This window comes from Ictidomys tridecemlineatus, chromosome 4, assembly GCF_052094955.1.
Source record: "Ictidomys tridecemlineatus isolate mIctTri1 chromosome 4, mIctTri1.hap1, whole genome shotgun sequence".
Classification (NCBI taxonomy): Eukaryota; Metazoa; Chordata; class Mammalia; order Rodentia; family Sciuridae; genus Ictidomys; species Ictidomys tridecemlineatus.
Window position 1 is genome coordinate 6442955 of NC_135480.1, and position 18748 is coordinate 6461702.

Sequence of the window (18748 nt, forward strand, 5' to 3'; positions counted from 1 at the left end):
CACCATACACAAATAAAATAAAGGTCTATCAACAATTATATATATATATATAAAATTGAAGTGATTGTTGCTGGGGGCAGTTCAAGAGAATGAGAGGCTATTTTCTTGTTATAAAATGCCTAACTCCATATTACTAAGTGGAGACATGTTTTAAAATAAATATTAAGAAAGAAGACATAAACTTTGCCTATCCCTAATGTACACAATTTTCCTGGAGCCCTTGCTAGTGTGTACACTGGGGACCATACACTGTTTCTTGCTTTATGTTGCTTTATGTGCACTTGTCCAGATGGTAGACTTTATATATTTACACACACACACACACACGTGTGTGTGTGTGTATATATATATATATATGTATATAAATTTTTAAAAAATATTTATTTTTTTAGTTTTAGGTGGACACAATATCTTTATTTTATTTTTATGTGGTGTTAAGGATCGAACACAGTGCTTTGTGCATGCCAGGCAGGCGCGCTACCACTTGAGCTACATCCCCAGCCTATATATATAAAATTTGTTTTGTTTTCTTTTTTGCAGTACTAGGGATTGAACTCAGTGCCTCACACACTTTAGGCAAGGGCCCTACCATTGAGCTGCATTCCTAGTCTTTTTTTTTTTTTTTTTTTTTTTGAGACAGGACTAAGTAGCCCAGGCAGGCCTTGAATTTGTTATTCTGCCATAGTTTCCTGAGTCATACAGGCATAGGCCATAGTACTTGGTTCCATATATTTCTTTTTTCTTTTTTAAATTGTTTTTTTTAGGCAAATTTTAAATTGTTTTTAGACAAATACCTTTATTTTATTCATTTATTTTTATGTGGTACAGAGGATTGAACCCAGTGCCACACACGTGCTAGGCAAGTCTCTGTCACTGAGCTGCAGCCCAGCCCCCTGTTCCATATATTTCTCTCTCTCTCTTTTTAAACCTTTATTTATTTATATGCCATGCTGAGAATCGAACCCAGGGCATTACACGTGTTAGGCAAGTGCTCTACCACTGAGCCACATCCCCAGACCCCCACATATTTAATAGGATAGTATTATAAAACTCACATCAGGTGCCAAACAGGTCTCTCCTTTCATCATAATGAACAGATATGAAAAAAAAAAAAAAACAGATCAGATATTTTTGTTTTGAGTTCACACAGTTCGTAGTGTAGTTCACAGTATGACCTGGGTAAAAGGGACTATAAGGTCTTCTGGCCAATGCATGACTCTGCCCCATGACAGCCCACACCCCGTGCACACAGCTCCAATGATGGGCTCATTACCCCCTTGGACAGGCCCTTCCACCTCCAGGTTCTGCAGGTTGAGACTAGAGTGACAGTGACACCCTCCGTTCCACATCTTTTCATTTCTTTACCTCTGCTATTTCCACTGTGCCTCAGCTGGCTTGATCTAGAAACCCTTCACCATCCTGACCAGGTGGTCTGCTGGGCAGTGGGGAGAAGGGAGAAGGCTCTTTCTTTGGCCCAAACCGGTGGCCTCTTAACCTGGCTCCAGATGCATTCCTTGGAAGGGCGGGGTCCACCCTGTGTCTTGGGCAGAGAGGCAGACAGTGGCAACCAGTTTGAAGTCCTTGTTCTTCTCTTTTTTTGTGGGGGGGGTACTCAGGATTGAACCCAGGGTGCATAAACTGTGTCACATCCCCAGCCCTTTATCATTTTGAGACAAAGTCTCACCAAGTTGCTAAGGCTGGCCTTGAACTTGTGATCTTCCTGCCTCAGCCTCCCAAGTTGCTGGGATTACAGGTGTGGGCCACCATGCCTGGTAGAGACCTTGGACTTGAGGGCAAAAGCTGTGCAGTTGTTCCTGTCCAATATCACTTTTCTGGGCCAACTCCTCCTTTCTGCCAGAGGCGGTGCAAAGCCCATGGGGTGTCAGAGCTAAAAACAGTTCAGAAACTGCCTCATTTTACATGAGGGGAGACCAGAAACACAGAGGAATCTTGTTACTTCCTGCAAGCCTGAGCTGTGGCCACACCTGGTCAGAAGGGGAAAGATGTAGGTTCCCAAGAGCAAGGCTGCTGGCTCCCAGGTGACTCCTGTGGCCTGTGAGGAGCACTGGCAAGACTGCCCAGGGACTCAGCAGGCATGAGGGGCTTGAGGGTTCTGAGCATTTAGATCTAAATTGAGCCTTTGCTTAATCTCCAGCCTCACTTCTGTGCCAGCCAATTCTCTTGCTCTGGCTGCTGCCCAGGGAACTTTCCACCCTCAGGGCTGATTTGGACTCCCAGGCACAGAAGGGCAGTCTGATGGGCACTTTAGGGCTTCTGTCTCCCCAGCCCTTCCCCTAATCCCAGAAATGCCTCTTCTGGTGCTGCCTGCCTCTGCTCTACCTAATTCCACTTTCCTTTCCACAGATGCTCTTTCTGAGCAGGAGCACCCAGGTCAGAAGCAGATGCTGTGTGGTCTCTGGGAGTGCACATGGGCACCCTCTGCCCTCCTGTGCCACTTCTTCCTCTGGCAACCTGCTGGTGGGGTTCTTGGAGCCCTGAGGTGGTGGCAGGGTCCAAGCGTTTGTAAAGGTGCCCTATGGGGAGATGGCTATTCCTTCGGTGGGTTGCTGAACAGAAAGTGGAACCCCAGGCTGACAGGGGGCTCAGTCTCACCCAAGAAAAGCCTCTGACTTCTCAGGCCAGGCTCTCATCCAATTCTGGCCTTGGCCTGCTGCAGGAGGTGAGTGGGGTGCCAGAAGGAAGTGGAAAAGAAAAACAGTCAGTGTCCTTTTTTCATCTCGACAGCTCAGAACTCTTCCTTGGGACTGAGTGAGGTTTCTGGGAAGTATTGGGAGGCAGTGGGCAGCAGAAGCTGCCTCTGGAACAATACCAGGGCATGTTCTGAGACAGGAGCCAGGCCTTCTTATACTCACTGGCTGCTGCTATAGCCCCATGGCAGGAGTGTTGAGCAGGGGGTGCTCAGGAGAGGAGTGAGAAGCTGGCGCCTCAGCACACTGCTGCATGGGGAGTGGCCCAACCCGCCCAGCTCAGTGAAAGTGGCTGATGGATCTTGCTGACTCCATTCGGCAGGAGCCTGAACACTGGCCCAGGGCTCAGGCAGCTTCCAGCCCCTCACTCACAGGCATGTTGATGTAGGCACTCAGCAGGGGTGCACTCTGGCCTTCCCGGAGCACCAGTACCTATGGAGGAGGTGCCATGGAGTTGGGGCATACACCTGGACCCCTGCTCTCTGTTCCCTTCAAAGGCCAAGCCTGCTTGTCTGCACTGACCACTAGGGCTCTGCTGAAGGGATAGGGAGGCGGGGAGGCCTCAACTGTGCAGTTACCATAGCTCCACCCTGCAGCCCCTGAGGGCCTTGTCCATACTCACCCTTACTGACCTCCCCACGGTCCCACCTTCCAAGAAGTACCAGTGGATGGTTTACCTTGATGATGTCTGAGATGCCCTTGTTACTGAGACTCTCCACAAAGGTCTCCAGCGGGTAGCTGAGCCCTGGCACCAGCAAGGGGACCTAGGTTTGGAGACAGAGAATGCCCAGCTACTAGTTGGCAGATCACAAAATGTGCTTGTGCCTGCCATCAGCTGTGTCTCAGGATTCCTCAGGGTGGGCCAGGCCATGGTGCAGTGCTGGGAAGCCAATGCTCCAGGGCCACATGATGGGTCTGTGGTTAAACCTAGATTCCTACCAAGGCCAGGGCTGTTTCTTCTACATTCCAGAGTTTTAAGTTTCTTCTCCTTCTAACCTGAGCTGTGGGGGAAAAGCAGACCCTTTGCTCTGTGATGACACTCTCTGGAGTAGAGACGATCCCTTTGGTAGCAGGAGCAGCTGGGAAGCAGGGTGGGGCTTCTTGGCCACCAACAATGTTGGACAGGTAGGTAGGACTCAGGCTCTGCTATTCCCTACCACCCAGGCCTGTTAGACTGGGAAAAAGGTGGCAAAGGCAAGGCCTGGTGCTCCTTCCAGATGCCCACCTGGTGTCTGGCTGAGTTGGTCTGTTGGCCACCTACTAGCCACTGGCCATTCCCTTACCTTGACCTACTGGGGACTGGTGAGCATCTAATCAAGATCCTGCCCTAACCTATTGAACCCCATGACTCAGGGCGGGTTGTGGGCGGGGTTAAGGGGAGATCTAGTACCTTGAAGAAGGCCCGAGGCAGGGCATAGAGTGCCTCGTTGTACAGGAAGCAGATCAGCAGCCCTGTCACAGGGCGGACTGTTGAGGTGTTCTGCAGATGAAGCGTGAGCTTGAAGGTGGGCCCCAGGCCCTGGACCTGTGGGGATGGGTGGAAAAGGCCCTCAGGACCGAGGGCCTTGGGCACTGAATCCAGGAGCCTGGCCCTGTCTGCTTCTTCATCAGTGTCCTCAAGTTACCCCAACAACTGCTCTCGTGCTTTATCTATCTGCCTTCATCAAAATGCACAGAAGAAGACGGGGCTGCAGAGGCCTGGAGAGGAGAGGGCCTCGATGAGACCACCTAGCAAGTTGGAGGCAAAGCCAGCCAGGCTCATGGCCCAGCTCCCTCCTGTCTTTACTGCTGCTCCTGCCCGCTCCCCAGGCCTGTTCTACCTCCCACCCTTGTCCTGGTAAATGAGATTTTCTCCCTCGCACCCTGAGTTCCTCTGTCACCCCTTCCTCCTCTATATCTATCCACTCTCTTTAGGAACTAAGTGAATAGAAACCTGGGTAGAGCAGACAATACACATAGGGACCAACTGAGAGCTGGCTGCAGCCTTGTGGTCACTCAAATTTGGGCATGTGTGGGCTTCTCCTCCCTCACACCCAGGCATACTGCCTATGGCCAGACCAGGCTGGCCCTTCCCTGTACCAGGCGGTCCTATGGCTACTGAAGCAAACAGTGTTCTACTCTATGCCATTAGATCCCTTGAGGCTCCTGGGAAGAAATGTTCCAAGGTGACACTCTGTGCTCCCTGTCCCATGTCTAGGAGCACAACACAGAACCAGGGGGCTGAAGAGGAAGTCTCCTTCTGTGGCCAGCCATAGAAGAGGGCAGTACAAGAAGCAAGATGGTGAAGGCAGCTCTCCCAGGAGGATATAGAGGGAGAAAGGGAGCCTGGGGCTTACTCCATGGCATTGGCTCTGGAGGCTTAACTGGGTGGCCCTCCTGACCTCTGCCCTCTGGCCCTGATGCGCCCACACCTGGGTGCTCACCACAGCATGCAGCTTGAGTGGTTCCCAGGCTGTGGCCGACACGGGGCTCAGGCTGGACTCAAGGGCCTGCACGTAGGCGCGGGCTGCCCGGAGGCGCAGCAGGTAGAGGTCTGTCTGGAAGCTCCGGTGCATGGCTATGAAGAGGATATGAAGGCTGAGGCTGGAGGGAGGCTGCTGTGGGGAGGGTGTGAGATAGATGCAGTGGGCAGGACCTGCAGAGGCTGGGAATGTGGGACAGGAAGGACTGAGGCCAAGCCCAGCCTTTTGGTGACCCAGCTGTGGACTATGCCCTAATTCCTCTCCATTGGTTCTCCCACCACCTTGCTGTCTGCACATCTTAGTCTCCTTCTGTTCAGCTCTAAAGGCTAGTGTTTCCTGGATTCTGGGCCTTGGCTCATTCTCTTACTTTCCTTTGTCCCCTGGACAACCCAGGGCCTGTCTTGGCTCTGACCATCCCAAAGTGCAACAGCTGCTGGCCCCTATGAACTGGGACCTTGTTATTCCCATGTCCCTCCACATTGTGTGTTGTCTCCAACAGCATCTGGGCATCTAGGCCTGCAGCTGCTTAACTGCCCCATGGTCATCTCTCCCTGGGTGCCTATAACACCTCAAGTTCAACACTGTGGAAGCCAGCCTCACTATCCTCCCCGAGTTACTGCATCACCGTCCCCCAGGCCACCTTGATTTACCCCTCACCCTAACCCTTTGGTAAGAGCAGGTAATTAACTCTTCCTCAGCTTGCCCCCAGAGTCCCCCGTCCCTGCTCCTGCCAGTCCTCCTCTGTCCAGACCCAACATCTTGGTCTGTTTTTGCTTTTCTCTTTTGTGTGAGGTGCCTTTTGCCATTTGGAAGTTTTGCATCTTTATGTTATCCCACTTATTCATCTTTCCTTTTTCCTCTAGTACTTTTTCAATTTATTTATTTATTCATTTATTTATTTTTTAGTTTTAGGTTGACACAATATCTTTATTTTATCTTTATGTGGTGTTGAGAATTGAACACAGTGCCTCACACATGCCAGGCGAGTGTGCTACCACTTGAGCCACATCCCCAGTTCACAATTTATTTATTTTAAACTTTTTTTTTTTTTTTTTTAGTTGTTGATGGACCTTTATTTTATTCATTTATTTATACCTGGTGTTGAGACTCAAGCCCAGTGCCTCTCACAAGTGAGGCAAGCACTCTACTACTGAGCCACAACCCCAGCCCCAATTTATTTTTAACCTAACCAGAATTAACTTTTGTGTTTCATATAATTCCCTTAGAAGCAAGTTTTCCTACTTGTACTTTGTTTTTTTAAGAAACAGGGTCTCTATATGCGGTCCAGGCTGGCCTCTAATTCCTGGGCTCAAGCAATCCTCCCACCTTGGCCTCCAGAGTAGCTGGGACTTTGTGTATGTGCTGTGCCTAACTCTAATCATGGTGTTTGTACAGTTGTGCCTTTCCCCACTAATCTGAAATGACACCTTTAACACATACTGACTTGCCACACCACACATACAAGGCCTTTTCTGAACTTCCAGAATGTTCCTAAATGTCTCCTTCCACATCAGCACCATCAACTCCTATAGTTTTGTAGTTGATTTGCAATCTTATAGGGTAAGTTCCTTCATTTTTATCCCCCCAAAGTTCTCAGATTTACTCTTAGAATCAAATGATCAAGTCCTTAAAATGAACCCCATGGGAATTTTTTCTGTAACTCTGCTATTTCTAGATTAATTCTAGAAGGATTGACAGTTTTACCAGTGTGTCTTCCACCCTGAGATTTGGTGAGTCTATCCATTCAGGTGGCCTCTCATGTTTTTGAAGACAGTTTTATAATTTTCTTTATTAGGCTTTGTACATTTTCTTGTAACATTTGTTTCTAGGGATTTCTTTACTATTTTAAATGGAAACTTTTTCCATTATGTTTGCCAATTGGATATTATTGGTATATACAAAAGATTGTGATTTTTAAATACTTCACATCTGGTTACCTTTCACAACTCCCTACTTATGTTTCTGCTACATTATCACTTACATGTTCTAGGTTATAAAAGCCTGCTCTTTTCTCTATCCTCCATTTTGTCCTTCAAACTGAGACCAAGATCCCTTTAAAAAACTTAGCAGGAAGAGTTACTGCTCTTTTTTACTTGACCTCTTTGCCAGTTCCCCATGCCCTAAACACACATTTGAATGTAGTTTTGCATTCCTGGCCCTTTGGGAACTGGCTCCAACCTGCCTCCCCAGCTACCCGTGGCCACTCGGCCTCCTGGCCTTACAGCTACATGGCAGATGCTGTCTTAAATCCAGGTCAGAGCCCTGAGCTTCTATCCCAGACTCTGCCTAAATTGCCTTTCCCTTCCCACTGTCTGGTGGACTTGTAATTATCTTTTGGCATTAAGTCAATGTCACCTCTCTCTAAAGGTTTTATTGTTTCCCAGGCAAATATTTCTTATTGCCTTATGTGTGTCAACAGCGCACAGAAACTCCTATTCCTGTCATACAACATGAAGTCTCCTTATGTAGGACTAGCCTACTTTAAGGAACCTGGCACAAGGCTTGGCATGATCCTGTAATGAAAGAATGAAAAGGGAAAGTTGAACAAGCAGAAAATCTCATTAGTTTCTACTCTGAGAATACTTGCAGCTAGAAGTGACCGCTGGCCCTCCAACTTTTAAAGGCACCTATCCCTTAAGCAACGATGATATGTAGGTAGGTGCACCTCCCATGCTGTTCCTGACTTGTAGAGGTATGAGACTTGTTGGGTTGGCAGAGGTCCCCCTGACTGCCTAGGGTACCTGAGAACCATCCACCCACTTTTTGCTGTTGGGAACAATGGAGGAGGAGAAAGAGGGGGAGTCTTACCAGTGCCAGCCTCCCGTTCTCTCAGTGTCTGATCCACATAGAGCCGAGTCTTTCGGGGCACATTAAGTTTTGTGGCTTGGGCTGGTGGGGGGCCCACCTCGCCTGTGCTCTCCACAAACACTGCTGTGCGCTTCAGGATCTTAATTATCAGGCCACCACCTAAGGAAGTGAACAGACAGAAACCGATCTGTCCTTCCCAGTTCTATTCGACATTCCCATTCTCTCTGCCCAAAATAACCAACTTAATAGAGAGCCATTTCTATACAGGTCTGTCTTTCTGACAAGACTCTGGAAGGAATGCAATATGTCTCAATAGTGTTCTACCATTAATTCACCCAGCAGCTCCTTGTGGAGTACTGAGACATTCCTAGCACTGTGGCAGGTACTACAATACTTGCTGTGGAGACCCGACCCGACCCAAGCCTGGCCTCTGGGCAGCAGCATCCAAGTACTAATAAGCTGTCTGAATGGCAACTCAGACCCTGACAGGATGTGTCTGCAGGCCCATCTTTCCATACTTGGGTCTGTTTGTGTTTCACCTCCTTCTCTCCTCTTTCTCCAGCCTGTCCCCTTCATTCCAATGCCAATGCCAATGTCCTTGACAGAACTGAGTCTTCTCACCTCGAGTAGTCATGACAAGGGTGTTGTCTTCCCGCCCATAGCGGCCAAAACAAAGGCTGGTCACTGCATCCTACATGGGAACATCAGAGTTAAGCTGAGGAACATCTTGGAGAGAAAAGCAAGATGGAGAAGATGAGGAAAACCCTGGATAAAACAGGTGAGAGGTGAGGAGAGGCCTGGGGGCAATGCTGCCACCAAAATACTTATTTCCCATCTCCTCTCCAACCTCACTGCCATGGCCACAGTTCCAGACCAAACACCACTGGCCCTGACTTCTGGGGTAGTCTCCTAATCAGTCCTCCAGCCTATTGTTGACCCCACTCTGTCCTTCGTAATGCTGTGTCTGTTGCGCTTGTGAAAACCAACCTCCAATGGCTTATGTCCTGTCCTCCTTATCAGAACATTTAGGCCTTTGACATCAGACTCCAACCTGCCTCATCCACCAGTTTTCTCCTCTGTACTTCTCCCAGCCACCTGCCCTCACAGCACCTGAAGGCCCAAACCTGTTGCTTTCAGATTTTACAGTGAGACCCAGGATAATTTATACCCACACATAATGGTTTCACATGTGATACACTCTGAAATTTCTATCCTATTTTTTAAAATGTTGCTGATTGTAATCCACTAAATTGATTTAATGACTCATGAGAGTATAAAAATCTCTGTTCCAAACCCCATCAAACCGCCTGGATTCTTCCATCAGAGTGCTTCATGACTCTCAACCTTTGTTCATGATGCCCCGTCTGGAATATTCTCCCTCCATTTGTCAACTTAGCAAACTAATTTACCAGGTGAGTGGCCATTTGCTCTGTGAAGTGTCCCATGAGTTTTGTCCTGTCTACCTTTCCCCTTCCTTCCCCTGGTCACTGGCCTCCTCTCTGCTTTTCCAGCCTTTGCTCTGCTGCAGGCCGCCTTGTGTGTTCACATGCTGCGTCTGGAGTGCTGGTTGTTCCCGTAGGTTGTGAGCTCCCTGAAAACATCATTTCACACCCCCCCACCCTAAATGGTGACTTGTACATATAAAGTGCTTGAAAAATGTTTCTGAAATGCTTCATATACGGTTAGGAGAGGCAGCTAAAAATATTCACAAGTGAGATTGGGGCAAGGAGGGATCAATAACAGACGCTGAAGCCAGGGTGGGACTCACCGGGGTGCGGATGATGTTGAGCAGAGCCTTGTCACGGTAAATACGGACCTCTCCATTGGCCAGCCCTGCCATGACAGCCTGCAGACCCCGGGAACGCTGCTCTAGGAGGTTCATGGTCAGGATGGCGGCAGGCATCTGCACAGTCCACAATTTCTTACCCTGGCAGGGAACACAGAGTCTTCGGAGGCTCAGGGATTGGAGTAGGAAGAAGAAGTGGCTTGAAGTTGTGGGGAAGGAGAAGCCAGGAGGTCTTTCCAGCCAGGGGGACTGGGGTGGACATGTGTGAAAGGGCTGGGGCTTGCCAGAGGCCACACCTTGTGAGTAAAGCCGTGTAGACTATCTTGGGTGCTGCCCACCACCAGGATCTTGTGTACCCGGACAAGCCCCACAGGCTGGGAACTCAGCTCAATGCAGTACTTGGGGCGCTTGGAGTCTCTGTGGAGTAAAGACACATTTATACTGCCCCAGAGAAAGCTCTTCTCCAATCCCTGGCTGACTCTTCTCCTTCTAAGCCCCACAGCCTAACCAGCCTAACCTCAGAGGAACCTTGGCCCCAGAGCAGATGCCCAGGGGATTGTTTCCACCTCTCCTGCGTTAGTAGATGTGTGACTTTGGAAAACATCATGTGAGTTCTCTACCCTGTTCCCTCCTGCCCTTACTCTGGTGACCTATATGATAGCTTGATATTTCACAGAGCTTTCACTGAGCTTATTTTAGACTGTCTAGCCAGTGCTAGTAGACTTGGGCAGTTTACCAATTTATAAGAAAAAGATGTAGAGTTTGCTCTGGGTAGAAGCCAGTTTCCTGTCCTTCCAACCTGCTTCTCTTATCCAGAAAGTGGGGAAAATTCCTGCTTTCAACCACAAGCAAAGTCCTACGTTTCCCTATCACCAAGTCCAAGTCAACATCATGGCCCATCTGAAGACTGGCAGCCCACTGGTCTCTGGGCCTCTTTCTAGTTACTCTCTGGCCAGCAGAGTAATTTTTAATCTTTTTTTTTTTTTTTTTTGAGATTGGGCCTCACTCTGTTGCCCAGACTGGTCTTGAACTCCTAGACTCAGCCATCTTCCTGTCAAGTAGCCAGGACTCCAGGTACATGCCACCAGGCCCAGTTTTCCTCACATTTTTGAGCAACTGGTTCATACACCCCTGGATGGACATTCCTGATCACCTTAACTATGGTACTTTTTCCCAGTAAGCCTGCATTTTTCCTCCATTACACTCATCCAATTTGGAATATCTTGGTTTGTTGACTTTAACACATGCCTCTTGCATGAAGGAAGGGACCATATTTATAGTGTTTTGTTTATGAGCATAGCCCCAATTCCTTGCACAGTGCTTAATAAATGGTAGGTGCTCAATAAATATTTCAGGAATTTAAAAATGTTGCATGAAATATCAAACTAATGCATAAGGAAGTGTCACATACACTATAAATTGATATAACAAATACAAGAGACTTTCTATTTCCTTGCTTTCTGACTGCATTGCTCACCTATTGTGGCTACCCCACCAGGCTCTTGCTTTTGCCTTGTCTCATAGCCTCCAGATATTCCCTCTGTGCTCATGGGCTCAGTCTCCTTTATAAAACTCTCAGCTCTTTTCATTCCCATATCAGAGACCCCAAGCCCCCTTGTTCATTTGCCAACCCCCTGAGAAAACCAGGTTTCTGCAACATTCCTCTGGCCTGGAGGCCATGGCTACCTTCTCAGGATATAGATGTTCCCATTTCGACAGGCAGCTGCAAGCCGGAACTCTACGTCAAACTGGCCAGAAACCTCCAGGAAGACTGGGACGCTGGGAAGATTCATCTGCAAAGAAGAGGCTCAAACATCCTGCTTTCTCAGAGCCCCAGCCCCTCCCTGGTTTGAAGTAACTCCTTTGAGTCATCTAAAAATCTTCCTTATCTCAAGTAACTCCTTCCTTGTCAAAACTCCCTGTCTCCTCATTTGCTCCCTGCTGGTCACAGGTTAGACTCATACAGTTTTTCTGGAGGGAAACATGGCAATATGTAGCAAAAGTCTTTTAGTCTATCCCTTTGACTAAACTCTATTGCATCTAGGAATAAAGTTTAGCCAAAGGGCAGTATTTCTACAAGCACCCAAAGATGCTCGGGCAAGGATGTCTACTGCACTGGTGTTCCTAGTAGTGAAAAAAATGAAAGCAACTTAAGTGCCCAACCACAGATGGCAGGTTAAATAAATTAGGCTACTCTAGATAATGGATATGTGTGGCCTTTAAAAAGGCTGATGTGGTTTTAATCATATGACCATATCCTTAATTGATCATATACTTCAATGTGAAAGGAGCTCATTACATGATCCTGTATTATAATCCTGTTTTTTTTAATTTCTTTTTTAAAAATGGGACTGGGAATTGAACCCTGGGATGTTCTCCCACTGAGCTACACCCCTAGCCCTTTCTATATATTATTTTGAGATAAGGTCTCACTAAGTTGCTAAAGCTGGCCTTGAACTTACAATCCTTCTGCCTCAGCCTCCTGAGTTGCTGGGATTATAGGCATGCTCCACCATGCTCAACCATGATCCTGTTTTTTATAAACATGTAAAGTTATATATCTATATCCATATAAGAAACTGTCTCCAACCTGCTTCCTTACCCAGAAAGTGGAGAAAATTCCTGCTTTCCAACCACAGGCAGAAGTATATTTGCCCTCCAAATTTTTTTCTTTCTTTCTTTTTTTGGTACTGGGGATTTAATCCAGGAGTGCTTAACCAACGGAACCATCCCTAGCCCTTTTTAATTTTTATTTTGAGACAGGGTCTCACTAAGTTGCTTTGAGCCTCACTAAATTGCTGAGGCTGGCTTGAACTTGCAATCCTCCTGCCACAGCCTCCTGAGCTGCTGGGATTAAAGGCAGGTGCTATTATATCTGGACAAAATTTTAATAGTAGATTTCTGTGGGTGGTGGGATTTGGGGATATGAATTCAAATATTTTTTCTTCATGTTTATCAATAGTTTCTAATTTTTCTACAGTGAATGTGTCCTACCCAGAACCATGTGGGAGAAAAGGGAGGGATTGTAGCCTGGATCTTGGGTGTTCCTAGGGTCAGTCAGACCCAACACTGACCTTGGCCAAAATGGTGAAGGCTTCAGGGTCCAGTACTAGGATCTCTTTGTTCTCAGTGCCCAGCACCAGGCATGACACGGCATCCTCATCGGCCAGGTTTTTCTTCAAGGTGATCATGGTGGTGATGACTGTCTGCAGAAGGACTCTAGAGGTCACTCAAGGAATCCTACACCATCCCCCAGATATCCCTGATGTCACAGGAAGGAAGAAAGAAGGCAAAGAAAGAGGAGGACGAGGACGACAAGGAAGCATCAGAGATATGACAGATTTATGTGCAAACATGTTTATGCAACAAACCTAACTTCCTCACAACAACAAAAGGAAACAGTAAGTCAATTATGAGCTATCTCTGTGATCAAATCAACGTGGACGTTTCCTAAAAATTATGTTTTAAAAAATTCAATGACATAGGGAATGCTTCTAATGGGAGAGAAAAACAATAGGTAAAGTCACGTTTGTAAAATCACAATTTAAAATATATAAACATGCTGGAAGAGGGCTGGGGGTCTAGCTCAGTGGTAAAGTGATTGCCTACCATGCATAGGCCTTGGGTTGTGATTTTATATATAAGGAAAGACAATGATCATATACTTCAGTGTGAAAAGGGCACATTATATGATTCCATATCATGATCCTGATTTTTTCCTTTTTAAAAAACTATTTATTTTTTAGTTGTAGTTGGACACAAGACCTTTATTTTATTTATTTATTTTTATGTGGTACTGAGGATTGAACCCAGGGCCTTGCACATGCTAAACGAGTGCTCTACTGCTGAGCCACAACCCCAGCCCTTCCTTTTTTTTTAAAAAAATGGTACTGGGGATTGAACCCAGAGAGCCCTTTCTAAATTTTATTTTGAGATATGGTCTCAAACAACAACAAAAAACTGCTGAAAAGTTAAGCCCTCAAATACAAAGACTGTTTATCTCTGACAATGAAATCATGGAGGGTTTTTTAGGATTACAATGGACAATTTTTTTTTTTTTTTGTACAGGGGATTGAACTCAGGGTCACTTGACCACTGAGCCACATCCCCAGCCCAATTTTGCTTTTTATTTAGAGACAGGGTCTCACTGAGTTGCTTAGTGCCTTGCTTTTGCTGAGGCTGGCTTTCAACTTGAGATCCTCCTGCCTTGGCCTCCGGAACTGCTGGAATTATAGGCCTGCGCCTCTATGCCCAGCCCACACATGTTCTTTTGTAATTAAAATTAGACAACAAATAAGAAAAAGGATGCTCACTTTCTAAGGAATTTCTCACATGAATATTAGCAGAACCAAAACATTTATCTTTGGAAAAATTAGCTGTCCACTGTGTGATCATCATTAAGAACAAAAAATAGGGATCATTCTCAGCACACAGGATTAAAGGTCACAGAAACATGGATGGACATTAGTGTTCCCAGTCACTTAACCATAACACATGCTTGGGAAAATTGTCCCCTTCTCTTCCAGATAATTAATCCATTTCTCAGTTTGAAGAGTACTCAAAGATGCTAATAACTAAAGACCTGAGCAGTTGATAAGCAGGAATGAGCAATGATTCTCAGAGAACTGAGGATCAGGTTAATAGCGCAGCATGTGTTGACCAGCACATTCAGTTAAGGTGGCCTCTACAGGTGTGGATGGTCCCATGAAAAATATGGAGGGAATAAAAGGGAAGCATTTCTTGCCCAATGTTCAGATGGAATGGCTACATAAACTAACTAATAACCAATGAAATAATCAAGAGCTACTAAAAATAAAGGTTTTTTTTTTTTTTTTTTTTGCAGTACTAGGGATGGAACTCAGGGTTGCTCTATTGCTGAACTACACCTTAGACCTTTTCATTTTGAAACAAGATCTTGCTAAGATGCTGAGACTTCAAACTTGTGATCTTCCTGCCTCAGCTTCCCACGTAGCTGTGATTCCAGATGTGTACCACTGTGCCTGGGCCTAAAAATGGGAGTTCGTGAAGATTATTCGAGGTTCAAAATTTAATGTTACATACTCAAGGGAAGTAGAATGCATAGGACTATTTGTGAAGGAAATGTTCCAAAATGGTAAGAGTAATAATCTCTGGTTAGTGAAATTAGAGTCATTTACATTTCCCCTTTGCAATTCTCCTTATTTTCCAAAAATACCTTTACCCTCAATAAAATAAAAGCTATATGCAAGTTATATAAGATTATATATTTATGTGTTAAAAGCTGTAACTGTTAACTGTACATGTAGAAGGTACTGCTGTTTTATGACTCTATATATGTGGTGTGGCTGGAAAGGAAACTGCAAACTCAAACTGGTCTGGTTTGGTTGTAGAACTTGCCACTGATGTTATATGGTTTAAAAAAAAGTAAATATTTTTTACAGGGTAATAAAAAGAGAAGGGGGTGCCAGGCATGGTGGCACACATCTATAACCCCAGCTAATCATGAGGATCACAAATTCAAGGCCAGCCTGAGCAACTCAGCAAGACCCTGTCTCAAAACTAAAAAATAAAAAGGGCTGGGAATGCAGCTCAATGGTGAGCACCCATACCAGAGTGGGGGTGGAAAAGGACAGATAGATGGATGGAAGGAAGGAAGAAAGGAGTGTTACCTGCCGCTTGATGGTCTTGGACTTGTGTTGGTTCACAAATGCCTCCATTTCACTCAGCTCTAGATGTAGAAACCTGGACACAGAGAAGTGGTATGTCCATTTCCCAGCCCAGTCCATGGCCACTCCCTTCCCTTGGCTCTTCCTAGGATCCTTACCTGAGTGACTGTACAGACAAAGGCACCTCTGCCTTCTCCCTGCAAGAAGAGTGGCCAGTATGGCAGGTTTGGTAGAAGAATGGCCCCTAAGGGTCAGAGCTCTGGGATGCAGGAGTGGGGGTGGGAGGGGTCATGGGGGAGGTGGGCTCTCACCGGATGCCCTCCAGCATCTCTTTCAAGGTCAAGGGGTCTATCCGGTCCTGTGACAGCAAGAGAAAAAAGAAGAGCCTGTGAGCTCCAGCACCCATGTCCTCAGGGAGCCCACACTTCCAGGAGTTCCTCTTCCTTTCTACTTCCCTCCCAACTTTCTTGCACTGAACCCCAACTTCCTTGATTTGAATCCGGCCTTGGGGCCAAGGCCACCCACATTATCCTCCCTCAAAGTCCCTTACTCTCGCTGCTTCTAGTGCCCTACTTTCCTCTTGTGGGCCACTTCTTTCTTTGGTTTCCCTCACTCCACAGATGGGCAAGAGTGTGGCTAATGCAGAGGATTCTCTGAGTTCTGCTCTTCAAAAGCCCTGGTTGAATGCCTCTCTGGGAGCAACTGCTTAGGGACTGAACCAGCACCTTACCCAGAAGGGCCACCACTGATGCTGCTGGAGATGAACTATGGCCAACCTCCCACCACTGGCCCACCTATGCGCCCACTCTTCCAGCACAGAGCCTGGCCCTCTTCACCCTATGCCATCTTTGCCTTCTTGTTCCCATGCCCAATGTTGCTTACCTCCTTAGCTTGGTTCCAAAGGTCTTGTTCCAGAGGGTTTAAAGATAAAGGGGGAAGACTGAACTTGAAGTAGGGCCTAAGATTCTTATATATATAGACACAAGGGCCTGAAGCAAGTGCCAGAGCTGGAGTCCGGGTCTCGTGTTGTTCCTCCATGAGGAAGGCAGCAGCAGCAGCTGGCAGAGCAGGCAATGGGTTTTCTGCCAGCACTGTTGGTCCTTTGAGCACCTTCAGACGGGGATGCTTCCCAGCAGGGCCAAGATCTCCCACCACCAGCTGCAGGGAAAAAATTGCTCATTCCAGGCTCAGGGTCCAAGAGATCTCTCCCAAGACCCTCTTCTTGGGCTGGGCCTTTTTACTAATGCTCATTTCTTTATCCTCATACCAACAAAGGACTTGCCATCAGGCTTACAAGTCATGTGCCTTTGGGAAAGTTAATCAACCTTTCAGAGCTCAGGTTTCCTGTGGGAAGCTGTTCTCGCACGCGATTGGGCACCTTCCTGACTGGGTATGAGGCGTTCCAGCCAAGCAGGGAACACCTAGGTACTTCATGATACAAGTGGTGAAAACCAAATGAGATAATGAATTACAGAACCTGGTAAGAAATAGCTGGCAGCTGATGTTTTTATTTATCCATTCATTATTCATCTCTTTTTGTCTCCCCCCTTTCATCCAAGACCTTGCACATAATACACAATTGCTCTACCACTGGGCTAAAAACTTATTTATTTGTATTTTTATTATATTTGTATTTAAATTAAATTTAAATTTACCTTTTTATTATAGAAAATTCCCAATCACAAAGAAAAGTAGAGAAACTTGTACAACGAATCCCCATAAACCCATTATCAACTTAGGGCTGGGGATAGAGCTCAGTTGATAGAGTGCTTGCCTTGCATGCATAAGACCCCTCCAGGAAAAAAAAAAAAATCACCTCATGGCCAATCCTAAAATCAGTGGTCTCTTGATAAACATAAAACTCTCACTTCCCTCTAGACTTTATTGTCTGCCCCCAGCTAAGGAATTTGCTTTTCCAGCAAAGAATCATGTCAAGGTAACTAAATTAAAAAGCAGTTCTTGGTAGAATCCCCAACAGCATTCTGTTGTGCTTTACAAACTTCTTCAATCTGGATTAGAAAATCAATAGGTTTCTTTCACTTTAGAAGCAAAAATAAAATTAGCCCTAAAAGTGCATTCTTCACTGTACATGTGAATTCCAGATTATGCTAAATCTCTTTGGAGCCAACGGATAAATCTCACTTTGGGGTACTTCCCCACCCCCAACTCTGCTGAGGTGACTGGTTTACCTTGTACTCTCCGTCCCCGTGCAAATCTGCTAGGGCTGGAATAAACAAAAAGACCATTAATCAGAGTCTCAAAATCCTTCGCCATGGAATCTTACTCCCGCACCCTCCTAGCACCAGGGGTTCCTGATTCCAGAGACTCACCCAGGCAGGCGGAAAAGGTATGGATGTTGGCCATGGGGTCGTAGTGCGCGTCCAGCCATTTCGAATTGGCCTCGTTGCTGGAAATGGGGGGGCGGAATTGGGGAGTGGGTCTCACGCGAGGGTAAGGAAACTTTGGGGGAGCTAGTTAGTGCCTGAGACCGAGGAGTGCAGTGAGCTCTGAACGCCTGGGTCCCGGTCCCTGCGGCTCACACTTGCACTCCTAGGGCAACGGTTTCCCTTCTCCCAAGAGTCCTTCCAGGACTGTCAGCGCTGCGCAAGAGCCGCAGGATCCCGGAGTCCGGCGGCCAAGGCACAAGTTACACGTGTGGGAAAGGACACCTTGAGAACCCGGGCCCTCACCTCTCAGCTAGGCCGCTGTCGGAATCGGGTGAAGACGCAGCAGCCATCTTCGCAGACGTCGTCTAGGCAACTGGCCCCGCCTCCCCCGCGGCGCAGCGTCCAATCACGCCCGGGCACCGGGAAGCGCGTGTACATGGGTTCCGGGGAGAAGCTTTCTGGACCAGAGCCTAGAGACCCCATGCTGAACGCACTGGCTTTCACGCTAGTGCAACGCACTGAGGCACAGTCTCTTCATCTCTCTTATTTTGCTTTATGGCTTCTGGTTCCTGCAATCTCTGGGGCAGGGACAGGGGTCTCTGGCTTCGAGGCCTGGAGAGGAGCCCCTGATAGGCTTTGAACACCAACAAGGTTAACCTGGTTGAAGAGGCTGCCTTTCTGTAGAGGCTCAGGCTCCGGGAAACTAAACACAAGGGTTAAGGGACAGCGTGGAGTATCCTGACCCAAGGTGCCAGTTTCTAGTTTTTAGGCTCCTAGAATAATTTAAAGTGCAAGAAACGTAGTAAAGGAGGGCTGCTAAAATTGTCCTATGTGTGACTGTGCATCCTGGTTTATTCATGATGTCAAAATCCTGTTGTGGAAAGGAGGGCAAAAATTACCCTCCTGCCCATTCCCTAGGTTTCAATCCTATTGTCCCTGCCCCCAGCAAAAA

General features: G+C 46.9%; 1 protein-coding gene and 2 long non-coding RNA genes across 6 annotated transcripts in view; 2 read left to right on the forward strand and 1 right to left on the reverse strand.

Annotated features, from left to right (window-relative positions):
- Positions 1 to 18227, reverse strand: part of Bbs1 (Bardet-Biedl syndrome 1) — a 28299-nt gene extending 10072 nt beyond the window's left edge. Inside the window, exons 1-17 of one of the 4 annotated variants that reach the window (XM_040284066.2) lie at positions 18100 to 18227; positions 17740 to 17816; positions 17599 to 17633; positions 16292 to 16567; positions 15721 to 15767; positions 15568 to 15606; positions 15413 to 15485; positions 12839 to 12970; positions 11451 to 11557; positions 10061 to 10181; positions 9747 to 9905; positions 8600 to 8669; positions 7979 to 8137; positions 5132 to 5265; positions 4099 to 4233; positions 3386 to 3472; positions 1056 to 1078 (exon numbers count right to left, since the gene is read on the reverse strand). In XM_040284066.2, coding sequence (XP_040140000.1) covers positions 1056 to 1078; positions 3386 to 3472; positions 4099 to 4233; positions 5132 to 5265; positions 7979 to 8137; positions 8600 to 8669; positions 9747 to 9905; positions 10061 to 10181; positions 11451 to 11557; positions 12839 to 12970; positions 15413 to 15485; positions 15568 to 15606; positions 15721 to 15767; positions 16292 to 16567; positions 17599 to 17633; positions 17740 to 17816; positions 18100 to 18146 — 1721 coding nt within the window. In that variant the 5' untranslated portion in view covers positions 18147 to 18227. Of the gene's footprint in view, positions 1 to 919; positions 3141 to 3385; positions 3473 to 4098; positions 4234 to 5131; positions 5353 to 7978; positions 8138 to 8599; positions 8670 to 9746; positions 9906 to 10060; positions 10182 to 11450; positions 11558 to 12838; positions 12971 to 15412; positions 15486 to 15567; positions 15607 to 15720; positions 15768 to 16291; positions 16568 to 17598; positions 17634 to 17739; positions 17817 to 18099 lie in introns of those variants that run through there. The other 3 variants (XM_040284064.2, XM_005333378.5, XM_040284065.2) reach the window with 3 other exon arrangements.
- On the forward strand, positions 12963 to 15007 carry LOC120889524 (uncharacterized). Its single transcript, XR_005733431.2, has 2 exons — positions 12963 to 13165; positions 14608 to 15007. It is a non-coding gene; the product is annotated as an uncharacterized LOC120889524 (long non-coding RNA).
- Positions 16563 to 18621, forward strand: LOC144376969 (uncharacterized). The gene is made up of 2 exons (XR_013437409.1): positions 16563 to 17756; positions 17988 to 18621. It is a non-coding gene; the product is annotated as an uncharacterized LOC144376969 (long non-coding RNA).
- The last annotated feature ends 127 nt before the right edge of the window (positions 18622 to 18748 follow it).